Source organism: Schistocerca nitens, chromosome 3, assembly GCF_023898315.1.
Source record: "Schistocerca nitens isolate TAMUIC-IGC-003100 chromosome 3, iqSchNite1.1, whole genome shotgun sequence".
NCBI classification, from domain to species: Eukaryota; Metazoa; Arthropoda; class Insecta; order Orthoptera; family Acrididae; genus Schistocerca; species Schistocerca nitens.
Genome location: NC_064616.1, coordinates 635,987,991 through 636,004,651, shown reverse-complemented (window position 1 = coordinate 636,004,651; position 16,661 = coordinate 635,987,991). Strand labels below are relative to the sequence as shown.

Sequence of the window (16,661 nt, the reverse complement as noted above, 5' to 3'; positions counted from 1 at the left end):
TCGTCAGATATGGCTTGAGTTATTTTAATTTCATGGATTACTCTGTAGCTTGTATTTTACATGCTTACATTTTTTGACTTGATTGTAAAAGATTGTATATTCTCACATTCATCAATCCTGTGTATCTGTTACGTCATATTTCATGTTATTGGTGTTTTTATGTAATAACAAGTGTATAACTGTTAATACTTAAATCTGGTTATCACAGAAGCATTTAATCGCAACTTCTTTGTATTCGGTCAAGATTAGTGAGAGTATGTATGTGAAAGCATGTATGTGATAGATCTGTGATAATTTTCGTGAGTAGTTTGATCGATTTAACGGTTTTTTCTTTTTTTTCTTGTATCGAATTGTCACATTGTCCACTTTTTCACATTGTACAGCTGCCGTTGATGATGGTTCAGAACCGAAACCGGTAGCAAAATAAAAAATAACATTATTACAGACACACCATATGGGGAGTCCCACCGGCGAATTAACGCCGGGGCCGGTATGCTGGGTGGACTAGACGTGGGCTTTAGGTAGTTTCCCACATTCTGATACGTAAATAGCGAACTGGTGCCAACGTTCCGCCTTAGATAAACGCTACGTCAACATTTAAAAAACATAGTCACACTTGAACATAAGATTTCACCTAGACACAAGTAGTTTATGTACACAGGTACCGTCCCAGGGGAAGTGGTGCCATCAGGAAAAGCATCAGGCTGCCAATTAGCACTAACACTGCCGAAGCCGATATAACATTCCGATCACGTAGAGATATGGGAAACCACGATAAAGAAGACCTTCAGTGAGTGTACGATATTGCAGTGCTTGTGTTATTCAGAAATACGATTTAAAGTTCCGGCGACTGCAGCCCTTATGAAATACATTAAATGTGTTCGTAGTTGCGAATATGGACAACCATTAACTGTACAGTGGAATGGCAACAGTGAAAATTTGTGCCGGACCAAGACTCGAACCCGGATTTCCCGCGTATCGCGGGCGGTCGCCTTACCTTTTGGCTATCCGAGCGCGATTCGCGGCGGGACCCAAACTTCCATATGTCGTTAACTATGTATCTAAATCCCGTACTTGTTCATCCATTATGCACATTCCTCTACGGGAGAGACATTATACTTGAAAGCAGTTTTCCCAGTGTCGGCGGATAAATACGATAGTGCAGTGCTTGTGTTTTTCAGAAACTGACAAGATATGGAAGTTTGGGTCTGGCCGTGAGTCGTGCTCGGATAGCCAAATTGTAAGGTGACCGCTCGCAATAAGTGGGAAATCCGGGTTTCAGTCCCGGCTCGACATTAATTTTCACTATCGTTTCGTATAGCTAGTGGTTGTCCGTATTCGCAACTGCGAATGCATTTAATCTACTTCAGTGAATGTATTCCACTCAACATTGTTAAAGGCCTGTTGTGTAGATAGAGTAGTGGAATCGGGTGTAAGGAATTTTTTTTTATTTCCTCTTCGGTTCAAGCTCGAGAAAATAACGCAGATGAAATTTCTGGTTTCTACAGTACTACAGGAAGACCGAATTTATATTTATTTATGAGGTAAGAGTCTGAGAAAACCCCTGCTATTAAAATGAAAATGGAGGTGTTCAAATTGTAGCAACCGAAAACGGAAATGGTAGGCGTGAGATGAAAGTGTTGTGTGTCATTTCCAATAGGAAGGAATGGACAGTTAACAGGAAATATCTGAAAATGTTAACCGATGTTTCAAAGCAAATGAGACACGATTTAGTTGTGATGTAGCATACGTGCAGTACTACTGTCCACTAGCTATAAAAATAGCCTGCTCGAATACTTACATATAAGAAGGTTAATTGGAAGATTAATTGGAAAATCCGCAGTATAGAATGAATAAGGCGCCTTAGTTTAGCTTCATTGGCAGTTCGCATGATTACTGCTATAGGTGATTTAAAAATGACGAGAATCACGCAAATACTTCTCGGGTTCGCCGCAAGATAATATAGTGTAAGTCTCACAGTTCTTAGCCACAGCAACGCGTGGCATCACAAACATTGCCCACGACGCGCGCACGGAAGCCCTCTGTTCAGGTCCCGGTAGGGAGCACTGTTGAGCTATATTTTCGTCCAACAGTAAGAGCTTTCCCGTGTATGTTCAACATTTTCAGGTGGCTCAAGTAGTTATTACTGCAAGACGCGTTTCACGACATTCCTGAGGCGGCGTCCAGATTTATCGGAGCCACTTGCAGGTATCACAGATGCACGGGAAAGCTCTTACTGGTGGACGAAAATAGAGCTCAACAGTGCTCCCTACCGGGAGCCGAACAAAGGGCTTCTGCGCGCGCGTCGTACCCAATGTCTGTGATGCCTCGCGTTCCTGTGGCTAAAAACTGAAGTAAATCTCTGCAACGCTCCGCGACCAAGTATAAGAGATCTTCCGTGAATGTGTGATTCTTCTCGTGGTCCCAATAAATTCGGATGCCGCCGCTTGAGTATCGTTAGCTGCGTTTTACAGCAGCAACTTTCATAACCAACTGAAGATCCCCAAAAGTTGTTTTGATGAAATGTTGTAAGATTTACATAATCTTACCAGGCGGCAGACCCCAGAAATGCATTTGCAACAGATCTGCCAGGCACGCTTGAAAAGCACAAAAAGGAACTAGTTTCCGAATATTGCCATTCACTAATGACTTATGGAATCATTTTTTGCGGAAACTCAGCCTACAAGTATTTTCAAAGTAGAGATGCATCCTATAATCATTATCACTGGTTTTAGTTCTACAATACCCCAGAAAGAGTACTGGTATTTTGGCAACTGTTGAAGAAAATAATAATGTCTTTCGTCACTGCCGTATTTCACTTTCTCAGAAAATAGAGAAAACATACATAGTAATTCTAGGACAGAAAATAACATCTAGAAAGATTTCAAGGCTTATCATTAGTGCCGAATGGGGCCAGTTACACGAATATAGTGTACATGTATCCAAGGATACGTAAGGTGATGCGGTTTAAGACTGAATTAAATCTTTCTACTAAGTTGAACAGTATCTTCACAGAACTTATTGAACTCAATGTCTTACATTATTTTACATCTAACATTACCATTGTAAAACGGGATGTTTCCAAAGACATTCATCCGATTTCCCAAGACTATACCTTCTCGTGTATGAAGATAGAAACTTGGGTTAAATTTTAACTTATACATAGGACTACGAAATTTTTATTTTCAAAAGAACCATCCGCTTTTACAAGGACATATCTTATACAAACATTCAAATAAAACGTTGAGTTACCTTTTCAAATAACGTTTACGATCAAAGCTTACGTTTACCTTTCAGAAGTGTACATTGTGCCCTCCAGTGCATGCACGACTAGCGTCTAGGCGATAGCTTAAGGCTGCAGAGTCTCGCGGCGGTCAAATTGAATAGAATGTTGGTCTTACAGACGCGTCAAGTGGTTAAAATGCTACGAAGTTTCGATCAAGGAATCTATGGCCATTGTCAGGTGGAATGACAGCTGATGGGCTATTGATACGCCCTTATATGCTCTAGCTGCCGGCTCTGACGTCCTGGTGCTCACGGCATGCGATCACACGTTGACCCCAAGTTCGGTGCGCCCGCTTCTACCTCGTTATTACTGCATCGCACGGCGCGTTGAGCTGCAAACCACCATCTCCCTTAAGGATATTGTTGGTGATTTTTAATTCAATGGCTTCTTTAATTACACAGCTCCTGAAGTCTTCAATGGCTTCTTTAATTACACAGCTCCTGAAATCGTTAGTGCGGGCCACGACAGATGTTTCGTCAATTTTGATCCAGTGATAGTTTTCCATAGCACACTTAGCTATTTTGTGAAATTTTTGGCGTAGCGTAGACAATAAAACGTCTCACTGTTGAACCTTTTTGAATGACCCAGTAGGATAACGTTTCATAATGATAAGTAATTTAATTCTAGTGCATTTAAATATGTAATCTGGTCAAAAATATCTGGACACCCCTATATAATGCGTAATACGCCATTAGATGTCACGAGAGGTGGACCCACGAGTATAAAAGGAAGTGGGGAGTACTGCGTTCTCAGTAGAGAAGCAGTCACATCAAGCTGAGTCGGTCAGGAGACTCAGTAACTCCTGCGTTGTTCTACAGTGCGCATTGTTTGTTCGACGTAAGACTGGTCACACTCACAAGATATCTTGTACAGCCCAGCTGTTCTGAGACCTGCCACATCTTTAATTGGTCTCATTAAATGCTAGCTATTTCACTGACAAGGGGAGGCCGCCAATTGTGAAATTCAGATTCGATTCATACTGCGCATAATAAAAGCTCATGGCCAGAGGTGTAATGTGGCAAAGCACCAAGATGCACTTCTCAGCCGTTGTCGAGAAAATCGACAGTTAAAAGAAACCGCTGCTGTGAAATGCTCTCTACGATTAATTGTTTTCTACAGCGTCGTGGCGCAGCGGTAAGCGCTCAGGTTCGCAATCCGAAGGTCGCCGGATCGAATCTCGCGCCATGCAATTTTTTTTATTATTAGTTTTTTCTAATTCAAATATATATATATATATATATATATATATATATATATATATATATATATATATATATATATATATACTATTAATGAACTGCTTATGCATGTTGGTGAAGGCGGATCGCTCTCCAATTGTAGCGCCTCCATTTTTCCGTTTGTTTAACAGGGTGTACTTAAGCTCTCACGTCCGCAACGATTTTCGACGATGTTATAAGTTGCGCTATGGACCGCATCTACCTTCTTTCGAAGTTAGCAGGCAACTACGCTGTTATGCGGCGGCTCGTTTCGGCCCATTCAACATCTGTCCTTCAAGTGTAACGAGCGAGTAACGGAGTTTATATTTCATACCTGCCACAGAAAATTTGTGTTCGTGGGGTCTCTATTCTAATTCGAACGTTTGACTTACGCTATACGTATTCGTTTCGGAATATCGTTTTTACGTCTTCCGTTAACTATACGTGGTTAACATTATGAGGACAATTAATAACATTTATGAAATACAACTTTGTTTGCGGAAAACATAATGATGTTCGAAGTCGCCAGTTTTTCCATGACAAACGACTTTCAACAACTTATTATATGCATAATTGTTGCAACAGAACAAATACTAAAAAAAAAAAAGGTTGCACTATTAATCGTAGAGAGTATTTCACGGCAGCGGTTTCTTTTAACTGTCGATTTTCTCGACAACGGCTGAGAAGTGCATCTTGGTGCTTTGCCACATTACACCTCTGGTTGGTTGGTTGGTTTGGGGAAAGGAGACCAGACAGCGTGGTCATCGGTCTCATCGGATTAGGGAAGGATGGGGAAGGAAGTCGGCCGTGCCCTTTCATAGAAACCATCCCGGCATTTGCCTGGAGCGATTTAGGGAAATCACGGAAAACCTAAATCAGGATGGCCGGACGCGGGATACACCTCTGGCCATGAGCTTTTATTATGCGCAGTATGAATCGAATCTGAATTTCACAATTGGCGGCCTCCCCTTGTGAGGACTGAAGATCGATTTTATTTTGTGTCTTTCCTGCAGGCGGATTGTCGTGCCCAACACGGAGCCACAGAACAGCAAAAAAGCAACTTACTTATCCTGGTCTTACAGTGATTCTTGTTTGAGATCACTTCATTTATTTGGTGATCGTTGTAGCTGTTGTTCCAGAAGATATTGCGTAGATGGCTTGGCGCGTGGGACAGGTTACTGGCGTCTGATATAGTTTGTGTTTTATGTGTCAGTGTTTGTAACACAGTGTGCTTCTGTACCGGATGATGACGGCTCATGTCGAACAGGTACAGATCGGTGAAAGTAGATTTTCTAAAGATTCTGTAGCCGAGGCATTCATTTCATTTGTGGCAGACGAGGAAGTCGAGGAACGGCAATGCAAAGCCTTTTTCTACTTCCGTATCGAATTGGATATTACTGTTAATGGTGCTGAGATATTTCTAGACTATCGTCAACATGTAGGAAGAAATGACTAGGCTTTAATGGGGCTGCGTCTCAGTCAGTGTCTAGACGATTGTCAAACTCGTCCTACAATTTTGTGAGTATTTCTTTATTCCGGTAGTCACTGCTGTTACTATGTGGTGCCGCAGTTCACCAAAAATCTTTGGGAGCGAAGGAGCATAGACAGAGTCTTTCACAAACACCCACATAAAAAAAAACTGTGGTTTCGTCCGAAGAACGAGGTACCGTCGCAAGGTTGGCATCTAGCGACGTAACCACAAGTACCTCCCATGAACCATGGACCTTGCCGTTGGTGGGGAGGCTTGCGCGCCTCAGCGATACAGATGGCCATACCGTAGGTGCAACCACAACGGAGGGGTATCTGTTGAGAGGCCAGACAAACATGTGGTTCCTGAAGAGGGGCAGCAGCCTTTTCAGTAGTTGCAGGGGCAACAGTCTGGATGATTGACTGATCTGGCCTTGTAACATTAACCAAAACGGCCTTGCTGTGCTGGTACTGCGAACGGCTGAAAGCAAGGGGAAACTACAGCCGTAATTTTTCCCGAGGACATGCAGCTTTACTGTATGATTAAATGATGATGGCGTCCTCTTGGGTAAAATATTCCGGAGGTAAAATAGTCCCCCATTCGGATCTCCGGGCGGGGACTACTCAAGAGGACGTCGTTATCAGGAGAAAGAAAACTGGCATTCTACGGATCGGAGCGTGGAATGTCAGATCCCTTAATCGGGCAGGTAGGTTAGAAAATTTAAAAAGGGAAATGGATAGGTTAAAGTTAGATATAGTGGGAATTAGTGAAGTTCGGTGGCAGGAGGAACAAGACTTTTGGTCGGGTGATTACAGGGTTATAAATACAAAATCAAATAGGGGTAATGCAGGAGTAGGTTTAATAATGAATAAAAAAATAGGAGTGCGGGTTAGCTACTACAAACAGCATAGTGAACGCATTATTGTGGCCAAGATAGACACAAAGCCCATGCCTACTACAGTAGTACAAGTTTATATGCCAACTAGCTCTGCAGATGATGAAGAAATTGATGAAATGTATGACGAGATAAAAGAAATTATTCAGGTAGTGAAGGGAGACGAAAATTTAATAGTCATGGGTGACTGGAATTCGTCAGTAGGAAAAGGGAGAGAAGGAAACATAGTAGGTGAATATGGATTGGGGGGAAGAAATGAAAGAGGAAGCCGCCTTGTAGAATTTTGCACAGAGCATAACTTAATCATAGCTAACACTTGGTTCAAGAATCATAAAAGAAGGTTGTATACCTGGAAGAATCCTGGAGATACTAATAGGTATCAGATAGATTATATAATGGTAAGACAGAGATTTAGGAACCAGGTTTTAAATTGTAAGACATTTCCAGGGGCAGATGTGGATTCTGACCACAATCTATTGGTTATGAACTGCAGATTGAAACTGAAGAAACTGCAAAAAGGTGGGAATTTAAGGAGATGGGACCTGGATAAACTGAAAGAACCAGAGGTTGTAGAGAGTTTCAGGGATAGCATAAGGGAACAATTGACAGGAATGGGGGAAAGAAATACAGTAGAAAAAGAATGGGTAGCTCTGAGGGATGAAGTAGTGAAGGCAGCAGAGGATCAAGTAGGTAAAAAGACGAGGGCTAATAGAAATCCTTGGGTAACAGAAGAAATATTGAATTTAATTGATGAAAGGAGAAAATATAAAAATGCAGAAAATGAAGCAGGCAAAAGGGAATACAAACGTCTCAAAAATGAGATCGACAGAAAGTGCAAAATAGCTAAGCAGGGATGGATAGAGGACAAATGTAAGGATGTAGAGGCTTGTCTCACTAGGGGTAAGATAGATACTGCCTACAGGAAAATTAAAGAGACCTTTGGAGAGAAGAGAACCACTTGTATGAATATCAAGAGCTCAGATGGCAACCCAGTTCTAAGCAAAGAAGGGAAGGCAGAAAGGTGGAAGGAGTATATAGAGGGTTTATACAAGGGCGATGTACTTGAGGACAATATTATGGAAATGGAAGAGGATGTAGATGAAGATGAAATGGGAGATAAGATACTGCGTGAAGAGTTTGACAGAGCACTGAAAGACCTGAGTCGAAACAAGGCCCCGGGAGTAGACAACATTCCATTAGAACTACTGATGGCCTTGGGAGAGCCAGTCATGACAAAACTCTACCATCTGGTGAGCAAGATGTATGAGACAGGCGAAATACCCACAGACTTCAAGAAGAATATAATAATTCCAATCCCAAAGAAAGCAGGTGTTGACAGATGTGAAAATTACCGAACTATCAGTTTAATAAGTCACAGCTGCAAAATACTAACGCGAATTCTTTACAGACGAATGGAAAAACTGGTAGAAGCGGACCTCGGGGAAGATCAGTTTGGATTCCGTAGAAATGTTGGAACACGTGAGGCAATACTAACCTTACGACTTATCTTAGAAGCTAGATTAAGAAAAGGCAAACCTACGTTTCTAGCATTTGTAGACTTAGAGAAAGCTTTTGACAACGTTAACTGGAATACTCTCTTTCAAATTCTGAAGGTGGCAGGGGTAAAATACAGGGAGCGAAAGGCTATTTACAATTTGTACAGAAACCAGATGGCAGTTATAAGAGTGGAGGGGCATGAAAGGGAAGCAGTGGTTGGGAAAGGAGTGAGACAGGGTTGTAGCCTCTCCCCGATGTTATTCAATCTGTATATTGAGCAAGCAGTAAAGGAAACAAAAGAAAAATTCGGAGTAGGTATTAAAATTCATGGAGAAGAAGTAAAAACTTTGAGGTTTGCCGATGACATTGTAATTCTGTCAGAGACAGCAAAGGACTTGGAAGAACAGTTGAACGGAATGGACAGTGTCTTGAAAGGAGGATATAAGATGAACATCAACAAAAGCAAAACGAGGATAATGGAATGTAGTCTAATTAAATCGGGTGACGCTGAGGGGATTAGATTAGGAAGTGAGACACTTAAAGTAGTAAAGGAGTTTTGCTATTTAGGGAGTAAAATAACTGATGATGGTCGAAGTAGAGAGGATATAAAATGTAGACTGGCAATGGCAAGGAAATCGTTTCTGAAGAAGAGAAATTTGTTAACATCGAGTATAGATTTAAGTGTCAGGAAGTCGTTTCTGAAAGTATTTGTATGGAGTGTAGCCATGTATGGAAGTGAAACATGGACGATAACCAGTTTGGACAAGAAGAGAATAGAAGCTTTCGAAATGTGGTGCTACAGAAGAATGCTGAAGATAAGGTGGGTAGACCACGTAACTAATGAGGAGGTATTGAATAGGATTGGGGAGAAGAGAAGTTTGTGGCACAACTTGACTAGAAGAAGGGATCGGTTGGTAGGACATGTTTTGAGGCATCAAGGGATCACAAATTTAGCATTGGAGGGCAGCGTGGAGGGTAAAAATCGTAGAGGGAGACCAAGAGATCAATACACTAAGCAGATTCAGAAGGATGTAGGTTGCAGTAGGTACTGGGAGATGAAGAAGCTTGCACAGGATAGAGTAGCATGGAGAGCTGCATCAAACCAGTCTCAGGACTGAAGACTACAACAACAACAACCACAAGTAAACATAGTGTCTGCTGGAAGCAACAACACATGAGAGACGGAGGCGTAGACAGACCAGAAGATTTTCTATACGCCATCGCACCAGCTCGCTTACTTATGGCACAGCGGACTGCCGCTCAGTCAGTCGGCAATCATCACCCAAGACGACGGCATCGTCTCTTTACTGAGACAGCAGTGAGACCACTGTATTACACAGAATTCTGCATAAAAATTTTTTGTCAGTTGTTCTCTGTGAGAAGAGACTAGTATCTTGTTCTGTATCAAGCGATACATAAATGTACATGGACAGTACAACAAAGCTAATATTTCACCTTGTTCATGTGAACCGATATATTATATGTTGTAGAATTATCTCAGGCCTCTCCACGAGTAAAGCTAAGAATCCACTACTGTACCGACGGGTGTTACTTCGTCCGGTACAGCAAAAATAACTTGTGATCAGGCGACCTTGGATAACAATATGCTTATATGGATATGGTGTGTGTTCTTTCGGACATGTACGAAAGAACAGACACCACTGATGACTTGCAGCCGTCTAGAACGAAATTAGAATTATATTAATACCTTCAGCTGCTAACGGGCGTTGATATATATCAACGGGGACAGGTGAAAATGTGTATCCCGACCGGGCGCGAGATAGTCCCTGCAGTCGCGCTATCCTCTGTGTCCTTGGTGGCTCAGATGGATAGGGCGTCTGCCATGTAAGCACGATATCCCGGGTTCGAGTCTCGGTTGGGGAACACATTTTCACCTGTCCCCGTTGATATATATCAACGCCCGCTAGCAGCTGAAGGTATTAACATAATTCTAATTTGGATAACAATGGTGTAATGCGAGATTCATCATTGTGGCAGCTCATTGTTAAAAAATGCTTCTAGATGCAGTAGCCAATGAGGTGGTGGTCCATCATGTTGAAAAATGAAATTGAATATGTTCCCGCCGTTGTGGAAAAGGCTGCTCTGTTGGGTAATGAATTAGCTAGCACGCGAGCTTGCGAGGTAGCTTTGCGAGGGAAAACCTACAGGAAACCGCACGAGTTTACAACTGACACGAAGATAAACTATTAGTTTCCACGCTTAATTTAAAATTCAACCCGGGTTTCTACTGTCATTCACGTGGAAGATAGTCATCCGTTGAATCTTTTGGAAAGATCCTGTGCATTAAGCTTTCATAATATTGAGTTATTTCTTTGTAAGGCATTTAGATACTCTATCTGGTCAACAGTATCCGGTAATCCATATGTAATGCGGAGTACACCATTAGATGTCGCGAGAAGCGGACCCACCAGTACAAATGGAGGCGGGTGCTACTGTGTTGTCAGTAGAGAAGCAGTGACAACAGACTGGGTTAGCCAGGAGTGCTTAGTGACATAGAACGTGGACTACTCATTGGGTGTTATGCGACTATCAAATGCAGCAGAGACATTTCAACCCTTCTAAATCTGCACAAGTTGACTGTTGGTGATGTGACTGTGAAGTGGAGACGCGAAGGAACAACCACAGACCAGACAGACCAAATGTAATGACGGACAGGAACTGTCGAGTGCAGCAGAGGGTGGCTGGGAAAAAACACCGCATGAAGTTGTCGAAAGGAATCACTCGTAAGTTTCAAAGTGCTACCAGTAGTTCGGCTAGCACAGTGACTGCGTATGAAGTTAAAAAGAGTGGAATGCAATGGTCGAGCAGCTGCTCATGAACCACTAATTTCTGTAGACAGCGCTAAACGACGCTTGAGGAGGTGCAAAGTTGAACGCCACTGGACAGTGGATGATTGGAAACGAGTGATCTGGAGTGATGAATCACGTTATATACTGTAACAATCCGATGGAAGGGTTTGGGTTTAGCGAAGGCTTAGGGAACATTACCTGCCATCATGTGTAATGCCAACACTGCGGTATGAAAGAGGCGGTGTTACAGTATGGGTGTGATTTTTGTAGTTGGGGTATGGTCTCATTATCGCAATTAAGAAAACCCTAAAAGCGGAAGAACAATAACACGTTTAAAGCATTGCGTGCTGTGTAGAGCATGTGAACTGTTCGGAGACTATGACTGATGTATCATCTTGCCATTGCGTGCTGTCATTAAGCAGGATCTGTAAGGGAATGATTTACGGATATTATCATTCCTGATATGGAATAGCCGGCCCAGAGTCCTTACCTGAACCCATCGTGAGACGTGGCACTGTGTTGTCACAACACTGCGCACATATACACTTATAATTAAAAATTTAAACCATTTAGAATGATAATTAAGGAACTTCATTATTTGGGAAACATTAATTCATGTAGGATTTTGTTGTAATAAGAATGCTAAAAGCAGCATAACGATCGGAGTATACAGACTGCATCGAAGTATACAGACTGGAGTAAGCCTATCAGAATTGACTAAGAGGGGACTGTTGCGCATTCGGGGGCTGGTGCGGTCGGCGGCAACCAGTATCGCCAGTAAGCTTTCATAACTATCGTTGCGTGATGTGAGAAACCCAGCGTGGCAAAGAGCATTAATTGGATCTTTCCAACTTAGATTAACTGCGTTGTGGTATTCACAAAACATAAACCCTTACCTGAGTGAAATTTCGTGTGTGGCTTTTGTACCACTAGTAACGACACACGTTTGAGCAAGCTCTGTGATCTCTGACAGGCGCTATCTTTGAATTTGCTTCGATGTACTGACGAACGTACAGCCACTTAATTTGAGATCGCTGGGCTTCCACATTACAATCGAAGTCTATCAGAGTTAGTTTCCCTTTACTAGCAGCTGTATTGATATTCCCCAAGCTTATTGTGTTAAAAACTTAATTAGGCAGAATTGGGGTGTAGGGTACTGATAACTGTACTTGATGTAAGGTCAGGTGAGTTTCACTGGCTGGAACAGTGCGAATTACCTGCAGGGATGCAGCACTGACAGCTATGTTAGTACCAACATAGTGTCACGGACCCGTGTAAACTGCCGTCTATCAAAGAGTTACGTCCAACAGTAGGGTTAGCCATTTCATATTGCGACAGAGTTCGCCGATGTAAATTTACTGTGTTCAGCACCAACGTAATTGCTAGATTCACAGTGTAAATTAGTCTGACCGTGAGGCAATATCGGAAATGTTACAAATGAAACACCTTTGGGATGCGTTAGGACGCCGACTTCGCCCCAGACCGCAGTGTCCAACCTCACTACGAACTCTGGATTCGGATCATGATGAATTACTGCAAAAGCATTCAGATACCTGTGTGATCTTAGGCTTTCCCGACGAATCAACCGTCTGTACTGTTGTCGTGTATCCGCCCACGTGCAGTCGTTTTCGTAACACAATATTTCGACAGGGTACCCTGCCGTCGTCTTCAGGGATACCTGTAGAATGAGCGTCTTTAGGCCTCCTTTAAACTCCCTTCCTCCGCTGCCGGTCGCACGCCGCGACAAATGGAGTGGTGTCGCCGACGGCGCCACTGGATGCTGGGCGCGAAGTCTGATCCCTCAGTACTTCTGTGGCCTACGTCGAAAGGGAAAGTCGCTCTCGGCCGACGCTGTGATTTTAGTTGGCCGAGTGCTGGGTTCTAAGCTTTGCTGACAGTGGACCCAGAGGTTCTATTGATTAGCCCGTCAACCACTCGTACTTCCTTTATAACACAGTCAAAAAACCACAAGTTCTGTCTCAGCACTTCCGTTTCTTTACTTCATGGAGTCCGCTATAGCCATGCAGTGTTCCGCGACTGCAGATTTTGTTGGTTGCTTAAGTTCGGCGTGTCTTCTGTGTTCTACATCTACATCTACATTTATACTCCGCAAGCCACCCAACGGTGTGTGGCGGAGGGCAGTTTACTTGCCACTGTCATTACCTCCCTTTCCTGTTCCAGTCGCGTATGGTTCGCGGGAAGATCGACTGCCGGAAAGCCTCCGTGCGCGCTCGTATCTCTCTAAATTTATATTCGTGATCTCCTCGGGAGATTGTTTATATAGTCTCCTCGATTTACGTCTTACCGCATCTGCATGGAATGCGGTAAACTCCTGATTTATAGAGCCACAAGCCATCTTTCACCGTAGGTATTAGGGCACATGTTTTTGGAGGTGGACGGAAAACATTTAATTTTTACGTCGATGCCGATTTTCTTTGATACTTTGCCGGCGTACGGCATATACACCATTGTCTTCTCCACGTCGTCGTTTTCTGTCCGCTGGGCTTCTACTTTCTGCGTGAAAGCATGTCTGTTTTGGTGAAAACGTGCTTAAGGTGGTTAAGCTGCCCTGGTAGGCTTTCTTAGTCCCATATTGCGCGGTCCCTTACGTAGCACACCCTCACGCACAGAAGGATGACAGCAGCTGGCAGTGTGGAGATGCAAATCATTGTGCGTGGCTGTCCTGTACACAGTGTGTTCGTAGGTGCCGTTGATTCCGCGCTTTACTGAGACTTCCAAAAAAGGGAGTTCACCATTCTCTTCCACTTTCATAGCGAATTTGACACTAAGATGCAAAGAGTTCAGACGCTGGAGGAACTCCTGAAATCTTTTACTCCCATGTGGCCAAACCACTAATGTGTCATCAATATATCTGATAAAGCATGTAGGCTTAGAGATTATAGTCACTATCGGGATGACTTTCTCAACTAACCGGAATCAGAAAGCGGCACTCTGATCAAGAGGGATACCACATCAAAGCTTACTGTAAGGTCCTAGTCACGGGAGCGAAGTTCCTGCACCTGTTGAATGAAATGTACAGAGTTCTTGATGTGGTGCTTATGACGGAAAGATACACTGTTATGTTACCGACTACACCATACTGGACACCCGACAACAGTACAAATATTCAGATACCTCACTGAATTTGGCTCCAGCAGATATGAGGCCGACATAAAGGCAAAGGGTGGACGTCTCCCATAGTGATGTCTACCAATAGATGTCCGGATACTTTTGGTCTGTTAGTGTACAGCGTACAGTTGTGACTGACCTGCGAGGTTGCGGACGACGAGGCTGACGACGCGGTTGTCGGCGGCGCTGGCGGCGTGCCCGCGGCCCAGCAGCACGAGCGCGTTGCCCACCGCCGTGCAGCCCGCCGTCGCCCACAGAGAGACGCGCAGCTCCGGCCGCGACAGCAGGTGCTCCGCCGACGACACGCCTGCGACACAGCCCCACCTCTTGCTCTCACCAAGTATATCAAATCCCTATTTATATAGCTTGTACGAGAAACGTTCGGAAAGTTCACACCTTTATGACAAAACAGATAGAAACTACAGTTTTGTTCATTTATTACCCATTCCCTATGCACTACCAGACATAATATTAGTCACGCCATTAAATGAGCACACAGGTCGCTTGGGTAACTGTAAATGGTGTAGAACTGATACTAAGCGATTGTATAGCCCTCGATAGCTTACGTACATTGATCAGCCAGTACATTGTGACCACGTATCTCATAGCCGGAATGACCACTTTTGGCGACAACAGCAGCGACGCGTCGTGGCGTGGAAGCAATGAGGCCTCGGTAGGTCGCTGGAGGGTGATGGCACCACATCTGCACACTGCACGCTTAAGTCACCTATTTCCCTTAAATTCCAGGGAGAGGGCCGATGAGGTGTGAGGGAACGTACAATCAGATCCCAGATCGGGTTGAGAACTGGCGAGCTGGGGAGCCAGCACACAAAGTCGCCACTTTGTTCCTCGAACCACATCGTCACACTCTTGGCCCTGTGACATGGCGCATTATCTTGGTGCCGTCGTGAAAAATGATTGTCATGAAGGGCTGTACGTGGTTTGCAGCCGATGTACGATACTCCTAGGCCGTCATGGAGCGTTGCACGAGCTCTACTGGAGCTATGGATGCCAAGGTGAATTTTCCTTAGAGCATGACGGAGGCCCCACCAGCTTCTCTCCATCCTGCAGTACAGGTGCCAAGGAGCTGTTCCCCTAGAAGACAACGGATTCGGGTACTCTCATCGGCATAATGAAGAAGATATTGGGATTCGCCAGATCATGTAACGCTCTGCAACTGCGCCAACGGCCAGTGACGATGGTCAGGTGCCCATTTCATTCGTAGTTGCCGATGTCGTGGTGTTAACATGGGCACATTATAACACTAGCCTGTCGTTATACGTCACTCTTCCCTAAAACCCTAACCTCAAGTGCTGTCACGGGAGAAAACACGTATAACACTAACCTGCTTTGACACAAGCTAATGTTACCCTCTGAGAGGATTTATAATTTTGACCGTGCGTGTATGTCTAACGGATAAAGGTATCGGACAGTGATTTTGAATACATTGGAATTAATAGAAAAACTAAACAGGCTTTAAACTTGGGGGTTTAATGAAAGTAGTAAATTTCATATACGAATGAAAAATCGAACGGTCGCCAACCCAATTAGGCACATTAATTTGAAAACATACGTACTAGAAAATTGAATATTGGTTATTGAAGTGACTTTCATTAAGATTCCCTTTGAATAACACACTGGATACAAACGGACACAGGGCAGTTTAAACTGTGGGTAGCAGTAGTTACGAATACTGCACAAACCAGTAATCATAGAAGGCAAAATCGTACCAAACTCACACTAATAATAGCTGCAGTCAATATTGTTACTTGGATCATTACTGAAATGTTCCTGCAGGAAATGCAAAACTAAAATTGGCCAGGAGGGGCTTCCGACTTAACTGACATATACGTACCGCAATTAAAATAAATAATACCACAATTACAATGTTTATACTCCCATTTATAGAAATGTATCACATTTCCTTAGTAGTAATAATATTCCAATTATCTTTCTAATATGAGAAGAATATGGTGGAGACCAATACTCTGATATTATATCACTAGTCAAACTATGATTATTTCAGTAGCAAAATTGAGTTCAACTAAATTTAATTCTTAGCTTCACTTGGAAGAGTGTATGGTTTTACTCTTTCCAAGGCAAATTATTCAACACTGATGCGCAATTAACTTAAAAAATTCGTTCATGATAGTAATCAAGCTAAATTAAGTTTCAAATGAGTATAACTTATTTGCCTTTTTTCATCACCTGTGAAGCAGGTGTTTTAGTAACTTTTACACAGTCTCACACTGAATTTTTGCAAACCGATACTTCGTAATAAACTGAGATCATTTTAGCAACATTCTAACTAACTTCAACTCTTACTAATCCTTGCACATTTAACAAACATAAATAAATC

At 43.1% G+C, this 16,661-nt stretch overlaps 1 protein-coding gene across 1 annotated transcript in view; it reads right to left on the bottom strand.

Moving 5' to 3' along the window:
• The window catches only part of LOC126249373 (relaxin receptor 2-like), a 379,385-nt gene that overhangs the window by 138,103 nt on the left and 224,621 nt on the right, over nucleotides 1–16,661 (bottom strand). Inside the window, exon 7 of the mRNA XM_049951026.1 lies at nucleotides 14,442–14,609. Coding sequence (XP_049806983.1) covers nucleotides 14,442–14,609 — 168 coding nt within the window. The remainder of the gene's footprint in view (nucleotides 1–14,441; nucleotides 14,610–16,661) is intronic.